This window comes from Heloderma suspectum, chromosome 4 (assembly GCF_057233095.1).
Source record: "Heloderma suspectum isolate Gila_16-S chromosome 4, 16-S_ref, whole genome shotgun sequence".
NCBI lineage: Eukaryota > Metazoa > Chordata > Lepidosauria > Squamata > Helodermatidae > Heloderma > Heloderma suspectum.
The window spans coordinates 310218235-310234876 of NC_139461.1; the positions used below are offsets into that span (position 1 = coordinate 310218235).

Here is a 16642-nt window from a genome sequence, read left to right on the forward strand (position 1 = left end):
GTGTTGGCAACTTAACGGATTTATTTACATGGTTATATACAGCTTCCTCACAAGGTTCTTAACACAGGCCTGCAGCCGGGTTCCCCCTTGTCCAAGGGAAAAGAGCGAGGGGCAGGTGTGTGGAGGCTGCTTTGTTCTTAGGGGGAACAGTGCAAAATGAATTCGCTGTCTCCGAATATGACACACAGTCAAGAGAGCGAACATACCTGTTCCCCTGTGTTCGTTTGCCTTTGAGGCCTTTATCCTGCAGAAACATGCTGTTGGCTTGCAAAATTCACCAACATCTTGTCTTCCTTCTCTTTGGGAGGAGGGAGACATCTTGGCTCCTGCATCTATTAGAGAGAGGGGAGCTTTCGCACAACACCCATGCTCAGCAAGGCCCTGGTGATAGCTCCTGTTTCCTTCTGAAGTCACGCTGGGCACTGGAAGCTGCAGAAGTCAGCTGACTTGAAGAGGCTGTAGATGTTCACCAAGGGAAACATGATCAAGGCTCCCAGCAGCGAGCCCAGCTGCTCCATCGCTCCATACCACACGAGGGCGCTCTGGCTGTGGCTTCGAAGGATCACCCCTGTCATCACCTTGACATAGCTGAGCATCCCAGTGAAGAACACCCAGGAGATCACCTGTGGACACAGAAAGGATGTTGGGTCTGTGTGTGTACATCAGCCTCCACGTTTCTATTCATTTCCCAGCCAAAGGCCGAGAAATGGCAGCTCTTCCCTTTAACAGTTTCATATAAGCAAGCACAGAAAAACTGTGCTTAGCTTAGAAAAGAGGCGACTGAGGGGAGACGTGATAAAGGGGTAGAAAATGATGCCTGGCGTGGAGAATGTGGAGAGGGAGACTTTTTCCTCCCTCTCTCACAATACTAGAACCCAATGGGTCCTCCCATGAAACTGATGGGTGGGAGATTCAGACAGATAAAGGGAAATCCTTCTTCACACAGCGCAGAGTGAAACTGTGGAGTTCACTTCCTCAAGATGTAGTGATGGCCATGGACATGGATGGCTTTTAAAGGAGATTGGACACATTCCTGGAGGAGGAGGCTATCAATGGCTACTAGTCCTGATGGCTCTGTGCTACCTCTGGTATCAGAAGCAGTATGCCTGTATACACCAGTTGCTGGGGAACATGGGTGGGAGGGTGCTGTTGCGCTCATGTCCTGCTTCTGGGCTTCCCATTTGGGGCATCTCATTGGCCACTATGGGAACAAAACGCTGGACTAGGCCCTTGGTCTCACCCAGCATGTTCTTATGTTCTTATCTCTGTAGGGTCAGACCAAAAACCCACCAGGTTCAGTATTTCCCTCAGTGGCCAACAAGATTCTTCCAGGAAGTCCACAAGTAGGATGTGGAGGCTTTGCTCAACTGGCATTCAGCGGTAGAGTGCCCATAAACCTTCAGTTTCCAGTTAGTCCTCATCATGGTTTATATTGTAGCCACTGATAGTGGTCACGTTTCCCTTGGGCCCCCTCGTTCCCGATGCACTCTCACACACAAATAGAGAGGCTTCACTCTCAGGCCTTTAATTCATTATCAACAGGTTCATTACAGATGCAAATCCTCAAAGACTCTCAGGCAACAAAGGAATGCCTCCAGGGGATTCAATTGAAGTGAGGCTGGCTGGCTAGACTAACTTAGGGAGGGATGTCCCACCCTTCCAGTGATGCTTCCCTACGTCACCTCTCACGTTTCCCTCTTAGCTCTGCGCCATAGTCTAGCATCTCTTAGGTCACAGCCCCCACTCTCCTCCTCCTCCTCCTCCTGGCTTCTCACAGAGGGGGGCAGGGGGTGGCTTCAGGCCCTGCCATCTGGGAATTAGTAACCTGAGAAGCATGCCTACCCATATCAGAACTGGCTTGGGAAAATGCCTCCCTTGGTTCTGGCTGTTCCTCTTCTGAATCTGAGCTGCTAACCCTCTTCCTGTGCTCAGAATCAGTCCTGACAATAGCCCGACCCTCCATGCATTTGTCTCCTCTTCTTTTCAAGTCATCTAACACAACTGGCCATCACCCTGCCTTGTGGCAGTAAATCCCATCAGTGAATTAGGTGTTGTGTGGATTGTGCAAAGGCACTCTGCAGCTCATCTTAAAATTCCTCCTAGACAGATTTTTGGTGGAAAAATGCGCGGGAACATCACAAGCTGAAGACGCTGTCTGGAACCCACAGAAAATCTATCAATCAGGCAGGGCGATTGCATGATAAAAGGGGTTCACTGGAAGCACCCTGGGTCTGACTTTGAAGCTACTGTTCCTCAGTTCAATTAGAGGAATCTAGGGATGGGGCAGAAATTTGATTGAATTGCATTTTAATGCAAATTTACCTAATTTTGCACTTCTGAACCTACACATGGGCTGAAATTCAAGTAATCCTTCAAAATTTGCATTTTGCCAGATTTTGTGATGGATTTCTCCAATCAAAAATGCATACAGAAATGCATATATTATATAAACGTCTCTCACCTCCCCCACCTCATCCTGCTGGAAGTTTCCCTAAATCCCCAAACGCTCTGGCCGTTTCTGATAGGAAACTTGCTCCAACGCTGTGATTGTTTTGCTTGCCCTTTTCTGCACCTTTTCCAGCTCTACAGTTTGTAGGGGGTATTTTTCGCATCCAGGGGGAGTCACACAGGGCTTCCTCCTAGGAAACCCTGACAACAAGTGGTGTGGGTGAGTGAGCCAGCTGAGACTTGTCCTCAGTCAATGAGACTCCAGCAGCAAGGCCGGCCTTCTCAGCACAGCTCCTCCAAATGATCCGTCTCATTGGTGCATTAAAATAACTGATTTGCTAATCAGTTCAGTGATTGGACAAAGAAAATGTGTAAAAACACACATGAATCTGAGAAATGGTGGAAGGTAATCCCCGGTCCAAATCACCCATGAATTACTTAGCTGGTTCAGCTGAGAAATAGTGGCCACTTGGCCTGCAGCTCCCCTTGTTGGACACTGTGCCAGACTTGCAAATAACCACTTGGCTGTTTGCCCTATGACAAGGTTGTGGAACACCCCACCTCCAGGTCTAATCTGGCCCACAAAGGTTCTGCATCTGGCCCTTGGAGCCTCTTTGGTGTTCCTCCAGAGGTCTGGGTCTTGGGAAACCACCTGGAGGAATCCCCAGATTGGAGATAACTGCAGGGATTTCCCTGCATGCTGCTCCCCCTCCCAATTGGGTAATCCCCACCGGTATCTCCAGTCCATGGTCAGAGATAACGGTGCGGATGTAGCCCGCAGGGGACCTAGCCTGCACTAGGATGAGCGGCTGAGTCCTTTCCCCATAGGGCTTGTGGCAAGGAAGGATTGCTTCTAGGCAATGAAGGAACACTGGGATTCTGTCAAAATACATTGTGGGCTTGCAACCTTCCTAGACCCATTTGCAAGGCTGCTGCATGACAACACCGCAGTTGTCCAAGTCGGTAGAGCAGAGGATCCCTGAATGTGTTGTTGAGCCATTGAGCTGCTTACGATGAGTGCATCGCCCCAGTCCGAGTGCTGCAGCAGGGGGCACGGGCTCATCACTGCCATGCCCATGTTGTAGATGCCGAATGCTGTTCCCGTGGCTGCCAGCACGCCCAGGAGAGAGAGGGACCTGGGCGAGAGAACAAAGCAAAGTGTCAAGATGTGCAGGGGGTAGTTCCTTGCTGAACTGGGGCTGGGGATTCCAGTGGGAGTAATTAGGCCCCCAAATGGTTCCCAGTTGGAGACTCCCAGTCGGAGAGCGGGGGAGACTTAGAGAGGCTAAGCAGAACTTCAGGGACTGGACGCCCCTGGCCTGATGGAAGGGGCCAGGGGCATGAGCCAAGGCTGACTGCGGAAAACAGAAAGTGCCAGAGCTCTGTATTTCAGGAGGTGGCTGACAGTTCTGCTGTAAGCGGGTAAGGTGTGTACAGACATAAATCAGTCAAGCCATCAAGCACCTGTGGAACTGCACCCCCTCCCGTTTTGGTCAGGCATCACTCTTTCCTATGGGCCCAACTCAGGAGAAAATGCTTTTTGCAAAAGCAGCACTGACTGGCTGGGCTGTAGGATAATTCTATCTATTTATACCACACAGATTAACAAGTTCCCACTACACAAGCTGGGGGTCTGCCTCATTGGGAAGTTGTTATTCCACCTGATCCTGCAGTGCTGCAAACCCCACCCACCATTGGCTCTGCTATGCACACCATTAACTGTGCTCCCTGATTGGCTTTTCCTCAGGGGTAATCACACAGCCCTTTATAAAAAGAAGGTCACCCATCCCTGCCCTAAAGAGTCAAGTTGGCACCTTGGGGGTGTTGATAGTTCCAGAGACCCCAGTGGCATCTGTGGCACTCTGCACTTTCCACTAGCTACGGCTGGTATGTCAGCTGTGACTAGAGCTGTGCGCAAATGGCCACTTGAAATTCTCCACCTTGCTTGTGGGCAGAGAAATTTGGGAGACAATTTCACCGAATTTCTCCAGGGGGGAGGAGAAATTCTCAACAGTTTCTCACAGGCTCCCCATTGGCAAGCCTTGCAGCACAGCTTCTTTCTTTTTTGGTAGGGGCTTGGGGGGGTCTTCGTGCTGCAACAGCATCAACTGCCTTGGCAGGCCGGCCCCCAGTTTGCATCCATCACAATGCAGGCAGGGGCAGTGTTGTGTCCAGCTCCAGGGATGAGGTGGAGTTAGTGTTCTGCCAAAATCTGTCCTCCAATTTCCTGAAGGTTTTCTCCCCCCATGAAAGAGGCTTCCAATGTTCTGCCTCATTCAGGATGTTTCATAATTTATTTCTGTGGTGTTTCTGAGCTCACCTAATCACAGCTAGCCTCCGAGGCTGCCTGAACATCCTGATCTGAAAAAGGCCCATACGAGGAATTCCCTCATGGTGCCTTAAACTGGGCTTTAGTTGAAGTGCAGAAAGCCGAGGATGCTACTGGCAGCCGGAGAGATGATTGTACAATGAAAAACCGGACACTTGCGCTCGCTCCTTGGCCTCCTCCTAAGTAAGGGAAGCCCAAGAAACCCAAACCCAACCCATGAGAATTTCTCCAAAATCTCTTCACCATTGAATTTCTTTCCGACAGCACTTTCTCTCCTATCAAATTGAATGAGAAAGGTACAAAGAACTGTGGGAGGAATTTTTGGCACAGCACTAGCTGTGACCCCCTCCTGGACAGAGATAGCCTGGCCGCAGTCATGCATGCCCTGGCAGCTTCCAGATTGGATGGTTGCATTATGCATGCAACTGTCTTAAAAGGTGGTCCTACTGGTGAAGACGGACACCAAAGATTGAACCTGGGTCCATCTGCGTGCAAAGCATTATAGTCCTTCACCAAAAACACATCAAGCCACTGAACGCTGGTAGTGGTGTTGGAGCATCCTGCAGCAGGATTCGTAAAGGTCCACAACCATTCTGACTTTGCCCTGGCGTGGTCCTTGGTGGCTCAGAATGGCCACCCCTCCCTGGGCATATACATGACCAACTATTGAACTGGGGAAAGCCATGGCAGATCAACCGGTATAAAACCAACACACATTTGTAGAGTAATCATGGTGGTGGAACAGCTCATACATGCGAACTGTTTAGCTTAGAAAAAAGGCGAGTAGTGGGAGACATGACAGAGGTGTACAAAATGATGCCTGGTGTGGAGACATGGGACAGGGAGACATTTCTCTCCCTCACCTATAATACTTGAACCCAAAGGGATCATCCCACGAAGCTGACTGGTGGCAGATTCAGGACAGATAAAAGGAAGGACTTCTCCACACAGTGCATAGCTAAACTATGGAATTCGCTTCCACAGAATTTAGTGATGTCCACCAATTTGGATGGCTTTAAAAGGGGGTTGGACAAATTCCTGGAGGAGAAGGCTCTCAATGGCTACTAGTCCTGATGGCTATGTGCTACCTCCAGTACTAGAGGCAGCATGCCTCTATATACCAGTTGCTGGGGAAGGTATTATTGCAATTACGTGCTACTTGTGGGTTTCCTGCGGGCAGCTGTTTGGCCACTGTATGAACAGAATGCTGGACTAGATGGACCCTTGGTCTGATCCAGCAGGGCTCTACTTATGCTCTTATGTCCTTAGTAGATACAGCCAAAGAACTTTGAAAAGTGACTTTCAGAAACTGTTGATGGGGAGCACATACCTGCCGGGAAGAAATGTGGCAATGGTGCATGCAAGAGGGTTGGCCACAGAGCTCAGAGTGGCGGCAAGATGGTAGGCTGTATTGCTGTAAGGCAAGCAGGAGTAGCTTTGCACCGACGGCAGGACACCATTGGTCAGGGAATTCACCCAAGCGACAAGAAAGTAGATGAAGACAAACTTGGTCCGAGAGCAAGTGGCCTTTCCTGGATCTGCATCGTCACCTCCTTTAGTGGAGCTCGCTACCTTTTCATCCAGAGGGGAGTTTGTGAAGCTCCCTACATCTGTTGGGCCCTGTCCATCCGCAGGAAGCTTCTGGATGGAGCTGAGGGTGATGTCACTGGAGCAGAGGTCCTGCTTTGAAAGCTCCCACACCGTGGGTAGCCGGTTGAGGAAGAAGAAGGCCACAAGACAGGAGAACATCATGGTGGATAGAATGATGAAGAAGACCAGACTGGAGAAGTTGGCAGGGGAGTAATGAGTTTTCCAGATCTCTTCAGTGGTCATGTTGCCAAAGGTTGTGTTGCCGGCAGCAGTTACGTTGCTGCTTGGTGTCCTTACACAACTTGCAATTCCTACACCCTGGGCCAGTGCAAAGAGAGCCGGGATTAACCCACTGAGGCCTTCACCAATGAAAAATGTGGTGATGTACCGAGGGTGGAGGCGTGCCATGAAAGGTAGGAAGGTGACGGAAGAGGTACAGTCTACCAGCGATAGGAAGAAGGCCAAGACAAAGAAAGCAGTGCTGTGCTGCTGTCCAGCCATGGGGGTGGTGTAGTCCCAGACGAAAGCCAAGAGAAAGCAAGCGATGGCTCCCGTGGAGACCATGAGGCAGATGACTGGCACCTCGCGCAGCAGGCCGGGCTTCAGCTTGTGCATGAGAGTGACGAAGAGAGGCCCAATGTTGGCCAGCTGGATGATGATGATGAGGTAGGAAGGAAGGTACCAGCCCTCTGGGAGCTGGTTCACCAGCAGGGGGAGTTCGACCCACACACCATTGATGGCCATCCAAGAACCTGTCCCAAAGAGGCAGGCCAGCAGGTGGGTGAGCCACGCCATGACTCTTCCCAGCAGCCCAGGCGGAGGAGCTGAATTCCTGCGAGAGAAGAGGGACAGATTAGTACGGGGGGGCAGGGGGCACAGTTCTTCTCAGCCTCCCATCTGGAAAGGCTTGAAGCCAAAACCAGGCATGCGCTTGCATGGTGGCAGCAGTGGTGGGGGGATTCTTCCAGCAAAATCAGGGCGGCCACTTATGAATTGCCCAAAACTAGGACAGAAGATGACAGTGATTTGCATACATTTTGCATATGCTAATTCATATGCATGGATGCTGCCTCCCTCCCCCCCCCCTCGCCTCTTCAGAGAGGTGCCCAGGCTTTCCTCAAAGTGCAGGATCATGAGGTGGCCCTGGAAACTGCCTGTACATAGCACGCTTGATCTCTTGTTCAGGGGACTCTTCCAGAGTGGGCGGCCAGGTGTCTGGCTGCTGCAGAAATGCCACCTGCCAGCCCGATCTCCCATTGTGGGGAGTCTCCCTTTGGGAGAGTCCCCCGAATGAGAGGTCGGGCAGGCAGCCTTTCTGGAAAGGCCACTCACCCACCTGATCTCTTGTTTGGGGGATGCTCTGAGAGATTGGTTGGGCAGGTAGGTGGCTAGATGGCCTCTCCAGGGAGCCCACCAGTCTGATGGCTCACTCCAAGTCCCCTCCCAAAGCAAGAGGCCAGACAGGCCGCCTCTCTGGAGACACCCACACACCCGATCACTTGCTTTGTGAGAGGGCTCAGAGGATGCGATGGTGTGTGTGGTGAGGGGAGGCAGCTGCTCGTCCAGGAGTATGGAGGAGGGTCAACATGGATAGAAGTGTCTTGGCTTCCTTTTCTGCCTCAAGGCATCCTCTACTCAGAGCATGCATAAGAGCTGCCAAGCTCAAAGTAGTGCCAAAGAAGCTGAGGAGGTGCTTCTGGGCTTGCTGGACCTGGTCAGAAGACAACTAGGAATGTCACGAGCATCTGTGCATGGGGTGGAGTCTGATGGACTCCCCCCTACTCGAGCCCTGGATGTGGCTTGCCAAGCCCCACCCACCGAGCTGTGCAAGCCGCTGGGACTTACCAGTCCCGCCCGTGAGCGCCCGCAGCCATCTGTCCTCTGTGCGAATAGCCATTACATGTAAAAATTCCATTTTGCTATTTTCCAGAAATGAAATCTTGCACACAATGGCCAGCACGTTCCGGCCAGCCATCGTGCGCAAGATTTAATTCACAAAAAATAGCAAGTCGCCATTTCTATGTATGATGGCAACTTGCACAGAGGATGGATGACTGCGGGTGCTCACAGGCGGCTTGCAAGCATGGAGGCTCAATCAGTGGGTCCAGGCCACGCAAGTGGGGGCAGTGGCTCGTCGAGCCCCCAGCAACCCAGAGCAAGGGGAGTTCGGGCATCCCTAATGACAGCATGTTTCTGTCCTTGTGTCAACCTGCCTTACGCTTGAATAGGGATGTCGGAGGAACCCGTCAGCAGGGGGGGAGTCAAGTCCACTGAGCTTTTGGGGGCTCGCCCCCCCCAGACTCCGACTGGCTTCTCCATGAGCTGGCCCGACTTGACCTGTTTCAAGTCGGGCCAGCTCGCGTATTTCGGTTGCCACCATCACCGTTGCTGGCCACTCTCCACAACTCTCTCACTCGAGAGAGTTGTGCAGAGCCGCTGCAAGCAATGGCAGCGTCGGCAGGGAGGGAAGGAGCCATAGTGCTGCCCTCCCTGCCACACCGGCCAATCTGCCCCAGTGCCTCCTTCTGCCTGCTGAGACCCGGCAAGGAGGAGGAGTCATTTGCTCACAGTGGCTGCCGGTTGCTGTGAGCATCTCTCCTTCTCCCTGCCGTGGCTCCCTGCTGGGCTGGGAGTCTGCGAGTTCTGACGGCTCGGCTCGTGAATGCAAAGCAGGCTGGGGGCTCTGGGGAAATCTGTCGAGGGCAAGAGGGCTGGATTTCCCTGTGCTGGACATCCCTGCGCTTGAAGCTTGGCAATGACATTATGGCTGTGGGTGGTTTGGCCCATGGCCAGGTTGGCCACGAAAGGCAGGGACTTAGCTCAGTGGCAGAGCTCACACTCTGCATGCAGAAGGTTTATTTATTTGTTTATTTTACCTAAGGTATTTCTTAGCCACTTTCTGAGATTGAGGTCTGCCCATGGTGGCTTACAATATAACACAATATACAGTACAAATATAATATATGACTATAGTATAATATTGAATATAAAATACAATGTACAGTTAGGAAATCGTGCCTGAAAATGTAAGCAGTTTTAAAATAAGCTAGTTAAAATAAAATCCCATTTCAAATATTTAAACAGCAGTGAATTCCATAAATTCCTTTTCAATTAAAAACTGCAGTGAATTCCATAAATCCCTTTTCAATTAAAAACTGAGGTGGGGGTGGGGTGGGGAAACAGATTGTTTTTTAAAGCCCTCTTAAAAGCAGGGAGGGAATTGCACAGGGTAGGGGCCAGCACTGACAAGGCTGGTGCCTGTCAACCCCAATGATCTTGGTGGTGGGCCAGTAAGGAGGCCTCCAAAGAATCGCAAAGCAAGGACAGGTTCATAAACAGTAGGTGTAGCAAAGTAGGTGTCAGGAAAATTTGGAGAATAAAAACATAGAACAACAGTATTACAATTTTAATATAATAGCTAATATATTCTAGGTAATTGATATTACATATTAGTATAGCCTTTTTTGGAAACCAGCCTTGTTACTATGAATGTATACAAACCATTGGATTGATAATTCATTGGGTTTTTTTCAAATTAAATTTTGTATGATATATTAGCCATTGTATTAAAAATTGTAATATTGTTGTTATATATTTTTATTCTCCAAATTTTCCCGACACCTGTTTTGCTTCACTTATTTGAGTGTGGTTAAGGATAGAAGCATTTCTGGAAATTATTCATATAGGTGCGGGTAGTCCTTCAAGTTACTTGGATTCGAACCGTGCAGGGCTTTAAAGATCCACACCAACACTTTGCATTGGGCCCAGAAACTTTATCTGGTGCAGAATGGCATCAGGAACCAATGGAGCTGGTACAAAACTGGTGTAATAGGAGCTGACTGTTTAGCCCCAACCACTGGCCAACCAGCTGGCCGTGGGACAGCAGGACATGAGAGCAATAGCGCCCTCCCACCCATGTTCCCAGCAACTGGTATACATAGGCATGCTGCCTCTAATACTTGAGGTAGCATACAGCCATCAGGACTAGTAGCCATCGATAGCCTTCTCCTCCAGGAACTGGTCCAATCCAGTTTCAAAGCCCCCCAAGTTGGTGGCCATCTCTACATCAAGTGGTGGCAAATCCCATAGTTGATGTAGCTGGATGTAGATATAGCTGGATGGAGGAGACCTTTCTTGGATCCTACATACCTTCAGTTCTGAAAGCAGCTCTCCTCCTTCACCTGCCCTGAAGAACAGCATCCCTCACACCATGGAAAGGGACCCCCTTTCATCCTGCATCCAGCCCTTTCTTCGCTTATCTCCAAGCAAACAGTGAGTGCCGAGTGTCGCTGTGCATGAAACACAGGCCGCGACCGACTGAGGACAGGCTCTGTTCAGGCCAGATTTTTGTTCTAAATACTTGGGTGTGTGCTAACAGCTCCACCTTAAAACCGGAGCAGCAGACGGAAGCTCAGAAGCTGCCCTTTGCAAAGGGCCTCCTCACAGGGAAGAGGCGCTCCGCAGAGAAGTTGCAGAGCAAGCTCCGTGGGATGTTTCGATAGCTTCTGCTGCCCCATGGCCATTGAAGCAGCCTTGCAATGCATCTGTTTCTCAGGGCCCCAGGCCAGTTTGATTACCCTGCAGGGGCTGATTCTCAAGGGGAATTGTAGCTGGGAAGGGGTAATTATCCCCTTCCCACATGATGCAACATCTCCTACTCACCCCCCAAATCTTCCTCTGCATGGCAGTTAAGCTGAGAATCTTTTCCCCATTGCTTTGGGATGATCTGGGTCATGGTGCAAATTAATTGAAGCATTTTTAAATAAATGAGGTGATTTGTATGAGAAATCCATCGGCTGACCGTGTCTTCTGTGAAATGGAAATACATCCGGCTCTGGAATGAGCTCCCTAGTGAGGTTCGCCTGGCATCTACATTGTATTCCTTTCGGCGCCAGGTGAAAACCCTTTTATTTTCCCAGGCATTTTAGCATTTTAGCTTTCTAAATTTTTATCTTTGCTGTTTTAAATCTGTATTTTAAACTCCTGCACTGCTGCTAGGTTTTATTGTGGTTGTATTGTTATATTATGGTTTTAATGTTCTATATATTTTAAATTGTTTTATTGTGTGTTGTTTGGTTTTAATTTTTGTGAACTGCCCAGAGAGCTTCGGCTATTGGGCGGTATAGAAATAAATAAATAAATAAATAAATCCTAGTCATTCTTTCTAAATGTGCCTGTGTAGTGGATTAGTTCATTCTTCTGACTGGCAGGGGTGAGACGTGCTCCTCAGAACTGGCCCTGTTTTACTCTACCAGCCCTAACATGCCCTCCTTGGCCAGCATGTTGGCCGTTGATAGGTTCCCATGTTAACGCTGCTTACGCTACATTTCCACGCAGAGGACGCTTGCAGCTGAGGAAGTGCTTGTGAGTCAGGGTGCATCTGGCTGGGAGGGAGACGGAAGCAGAGGAAAAGGTCGCCCCTATCATGGTGGTCTCAGATAGGGGGTGAGCCAGAATGATTGGGAGAGGATCTGTTCAGAGTGGTGGAAGAGCTAGATGGCTATGTGACATTCCTTTTATAGATCTCTCTCCTATCCCACAGGTTCCTGGTGGCCTGCAACAGTACCTGCTGGCCTGGCTGGGCTGCTCAGGGATGAGTTCAGGCCCAGTTTCAGGACAAAATCAATCCTAGTCCCTCTGATGGATGACCTCCTTTGGGAGAGGGACAGGGGGAGTGTGACCCTGTTCATTCTTCTCAATCTCTCAGTGGCTTTTGATGCTGTTGGCCACAGTGTCTTCCTGGACCGGCTCCAGGAGTTGGGGGCACCATTTCACCGTAGTTCAGTTCTTACTTACGGGGTCAGTTCCAGAGAATTACATGGGGTGACTGCACCTCGCCCCCCGCCCCCAGCAGTTAAACTGTGTGTTGCCACAGGCACTATTCCGTCCCCAATGTTGTCTAACATTTATATGAAGCCTTTGGGAGAAGTCATTAGGAGAACTGGGAGTAATCACTAATATGCTGATGATACTCTGAATTGGGAGAGGCCGTGCATGCACTGTAGTGATGAGCTGGATGAGGGCCAATATATTGAAGCTGAATCCTAATAAGACAGAGATTCTGTGGGCAGGGGGTTCCCAGGTCCAAGAATTTGGTAGTTCCCCTGTTCTGGATGGGGTTGCACTCCCTCTGAAGGAGCTGGTGCATAGTTTGGGAGTGCTCCTGAATCCATCTTTGTCAGTGGAGGCCCTCGAGACCTCAGTGGTTCAGAACACCCATGACCAACTTTGGTTGGTGTGACAACTACGCCCGTTCCTGGATAGGGATAGCCCAGCCAGTTTATGCATTGGTAACCTTGCAACTAGACTACTAGATTACTGCAACGTGGAGCTTCCCTCGTACCTTGTTTGGAAGACCCAGCTAGTGCAGAATGCAGCATCCAGGGTGCTCAGTGGAACATGAACACACACACACACGAGGGGGGGGGGGGCAATCCTATGTATGTTTAGACAGAAAAAAGGCCTACAACTCCCAGCATACCCGAGCCAGCTTTGCTAAACATGCATAGTGCACCCTTAAAAGAACTGCACTGGCTGTTTATTAGCTACTGAGCCACGTTCAAGGTTTTGTTGTCAACATATAACACCCTAAACGACTCGGAGCTGGGATACCTAGCTAATCATCTTCTCTTATATATATCCAGTTGAGCCCTGAGGTCTTCTGAGGAGGCATTACTCATCATTCCGCCAATTAGTGGTACATAAGTGGATCTTCTCGGTGGGAAAAGACTTTCCTATGTGTAGTTCAAGATGCAGAAAAGGTAGCAAGTTTTAAACACCTTCTGAAAACATACCTGTCCAAATTACGCTTGGTGTGGAGAAAGTGGATAGGGAGACATTTTTCTCCCTTTCACATAATACTGGTACCCAAAGGGGTCCTCCCACGAAACTGATTGGTGGGAGATTCAGGACAGTTAAAAGGAAGGGCTTCTCCACACAGCGCAGAGTCAAACTGTGGAATTCACTTCCACAGGGCATACTGATGGCCACCAATTTGGATGTCTTTAAAAGTGGACTAGACAAATATCTGGAACAGAATGGCTACTAGTCCTGATGGCTATGTGCCACCTCCAGTCCCAGAGGCAGTGAGCCTTTCAATACCAATTGCTAGGGAACCTGGGTGGGAGGGTGCTGTTGCACTCTTGTCCTGCTTGTGGGCTTCCTGTGGGCAGCTGGTTGGCCACTGTGTGAACAGAATGCCGGACTAGATGGGCCCTTGGCCTGATCCAGCAGGGCTCTTCTTATGTTCTTATGCTCTTACTCCATGGCTGCCCCTCACAGACTCTGTTGAGCCAAAGGGTGGAGAGTAACAGAAGGGCAGAAGACAACCGAGGAGGCAGCAGTGCGAAGGGAACGGCTTGCACGCTCATTTCTCTGCCCAGCTCTTTTGTCCCATGACAGGTTCAAGGCCAGGCCCACTGTGCCTCCCAGATGTTACCCCCTTTCTGGAGGGCTCCTCTTTGGAGGATGGCCTGGAGCTCCCAAAACCAAGCATCACAGAGCAGCTGCCTGTGTCTGGGCAGCTTGAGGTGCGTAGGGGCAGGGCGGGGGGTGGTGTTGGAATCCTGGGTCCCAGCTAGCAACAGGGTGTGCAAGCATCTAAAGATCAAGGCTCAATCAGCTGCCAGGTGTGCCCTTCTGAGGAATGGAGACTCCTTGTGAGTAAAAGTATACTCATGAGCAAGGCCTTGCTTGCAAGTCACCTTTCCTTAGGTGGCACTAAAGGCTGCAGCTGTGCCTCAGGTGGGGCTTGAAGGCTTCACTTCCAGACACCAGGTGCTGGAATGACATGCGAGTATCAGCTCCCTGACTCCTGCCTTGTATTTCCCTGCTATCCCAGCTCTTCTCTGGATCTTCCTTTGGCTGACTTTGGACTGCCTGCTGACCTTGATTTTAGAATTGATCCAGACTGGATCCCTGGAACTCTGTCCCAAGACCATTGTAAGCAGGACACACATCAGCACCAGGCTGACCTAACAAGGAACTTTTACTATTGACTCCGCTTCTTAACCTGCCACACTTCACCACTGGCACAAGTATATCTGCAATCCTCTTTTGAGTCTGCCAAATAGTTTGCCTTTTGTTTGTCCCAGTCAGTTACATCTGTGAGGTGTTTATTTGGTCAGTTACATCTATGAAGTCTTTGCTTATTTCCTAACTTATCTGCAATACAACCAGGTTACTGTTGCATGAGGTCAGCTGCATAAGTCAGTTAAGGTAAGAAGAATGAGTGTTGGAAGAAGTTAAGGATGAGTCCATTAAGCTAGAACTTTAAAACGTAAGGCCAAAAACAGAATAACTTCAACTTACACATCTACCTTTCACTGTCAATGCAGAGCAGAGTTACATCTCTGTCCAAGCCTCCATCACAGCGACTTCCTGGTTCATTTGAGTGAGCAAAGGTTGTCCACAGTCATGAAGGAGGAAATGCTGAGAGAGAAATGCCTGACCACAGGGAATGAGTTACATTATTCTAACAATTGTCTTTGAAAAACAAGGAAATGGAAATGAAGTTAAGTGAAGACAACAGAATAATGCAGTGGTAAGTGATTAAGGCCATAATCCTATGAACTTTTAGACAGAAAGAAAGTCCTACAACTCCCAGTAATCCCCAGCCAGCTGGTTAAAAAGTGTTTAAAGACTTTTTAACAGTCTAAATGTGCAAAGGATTGTGCCCTTATTCAGATTTTTGTTGAGAGTGCAGCATGGGGTGGTGGGAAACAGTTAACCCCATCCCTGTATGAAATGGTCCCAATCCTGCTCACACAGCCTATGGCAGCTTTTTTTTTTTTTTTAAATTAACCTGTGCATTTCAATTGCTTACATGCAATTAACACAATGTGTAATTGGATCCAGAGTGGGGATTTGAACCTGGCTCTCCCTGGTCCCACTAGACTACACTGGTTCATTAGAATTATTATACATGTCTTGGTAAATTTAATCCTTGCTACACTTACAACTTGTTTGCTGAGTTATTTACTTTAAAAAAATATGAAGAAAAAGCAAACAAATACTTGAAAAGTTGGCTAGCTTATTTAAAAGTTTAGCTTTTCATGGTACAGAATGTGAACCCTCTTGCCTACAGGGTAGGTCTCTACTATTATAGATCAGTATCTAAGCCCTGGCTGCCCAACCTAGGAGGAAAAAAAAATCTAGTGGTGTCTTCTTCAGCTGTGAAAAAGTAATAAAAGTCAGAGAGGGAGAGAAAGAGAGATTTTCTTCGTACTCTTTCCATGTTTACTCAGAAGTCCCACTATATTCTGTGAGCCTCACCCCTGTATAAGCCTGCATACGATTGCAGCCCAGGCTTTTCTGTGCTTCTAGGTGAAATGGCTTTAAATCAACAAGTGGAACCCATGCAATTTCAGCTGGGAAAGGCAGAGAAGAATGAGACTGGGGTCCCCACTTCATTATATATTTGTTTATTGAATATTTATTTATTTATTTCTATACCGCCCAATAGCCGAAGCTCTCTGGGTGGTTCACAAAAATTAAAACCAAACACACAATAAAACAATTTAAAATATATAGAACATTAAAACCACAATATTTAATTGTACAATGTACAATACACATGTACACCACCTTTTTATGGGGACCATATCAAAAGCAGCTAGTGAAAATTTCTAAATAAATAAATAAATAAATAAATAAAGACACAATCCTATGCATGGTTAGACAGAAAAAAAAGTCCTACATGCCTGCTGGGGCAGGCAGGGAGTTGTAGGACTTTTTTTCTGTCTAACTGTGTATAGGATTGCACCCTAAAAGTCTTTAGCATTAACATAGCCAGGATCTGAATTAAGAACATAATCAGAGCAGTCTTCACAGTTAAAAGCCTGGCAGAAAAAATGTGTTCTAAAGTACCTGCCTAAATCCGGGAACAGAAGGAACATGATGGATCTCTCAGGGCAATGATGGAGTGGATTAATGAGGCATTTCTTTATTCAGTGCAGAGGCTGAGTGCCAAAAGGAGCGCACCTTTGGCTAGCAAGCGTACATTGTGTGCATATCCATGTTTTCAAATCACCTGGGACACACTATCCCATTTAGGCAACCTGGTGCTCGCCAGATGTTTTGGACTACAACTCCTGTAAGCCCCAGCAGGCATGGCCAGTGGTAAGATATTATGAGAATTGCAGTTCAAAACAGCTGGGTTGCCTATCCCTGGATGGTGCAGGTAAAATTCACTGGGGTCAATGGGTCTCCTCATCAGCACTGAGTATGACATCTCCTTCATATGCAAGTACAACCTTGTGGAAAACCATATCCTAG

General features: G+C 48.8%; 1 protein-coding gene and 1 long non-coding RNA gene across 3 annotated transcripts in view; one reads left to right on the forward strand and one right to left on the reverse strand.

The window, feature by feature from the left end:
• The window catches only part of SLC52A3 (solute carrier family 52 member 3), a 25523-nt gene continuing 8881 nt past the window's right edge, over nucleotides 1-16642 (reverse strand). Inside the window, exons 1-4 of one of the 2 annotated variants that reach the window (XM_084854510.1) lie at nucleotides 10517-10768; nucleotides 6108-7199; nucleotides 3461-3584; nucleotides 1-623 (exon numbers count right to left, since the gene is read on the reverse strand). In XM_084854510.1, coding sequence (XP_084710636.1) covers nucleotides 411-623; nucleotides 3461-3584; nucleotides 6108-7162 — 1392 coding nt within the window. In that variant the 5' untranslated portion in view covers nucleotides 7163-7199; nucleotides 10517-10768 and the 3' untranslated portion in view covers nucleotides 1-410. Of the gene's footprint in view, nucleotides 624-3460; nucleotides 3585-6107; nucleotides 7200-10516; nucleotides 10769-16642 lie in introns of those variants that run through there. The other variant, XM_084854509.1, reaches the window with a different exon arrangement.
• LOC146349019 (uncharacterized) overlaps nucleotides 14762-16642 on the forward strand; it is a 14591-nt gene continuing 12710 nt past the window's right edge. Inside the window, exon 1 of the long non-coding RNA XR_014790787.1 lies at nucleotides 14762-14909. This is a non-coding gene — a long non-coding RNA (uncharacterized LOC146349019). The remainder of the gene's footprint in view (nucleotides 14910-16642) is intronic.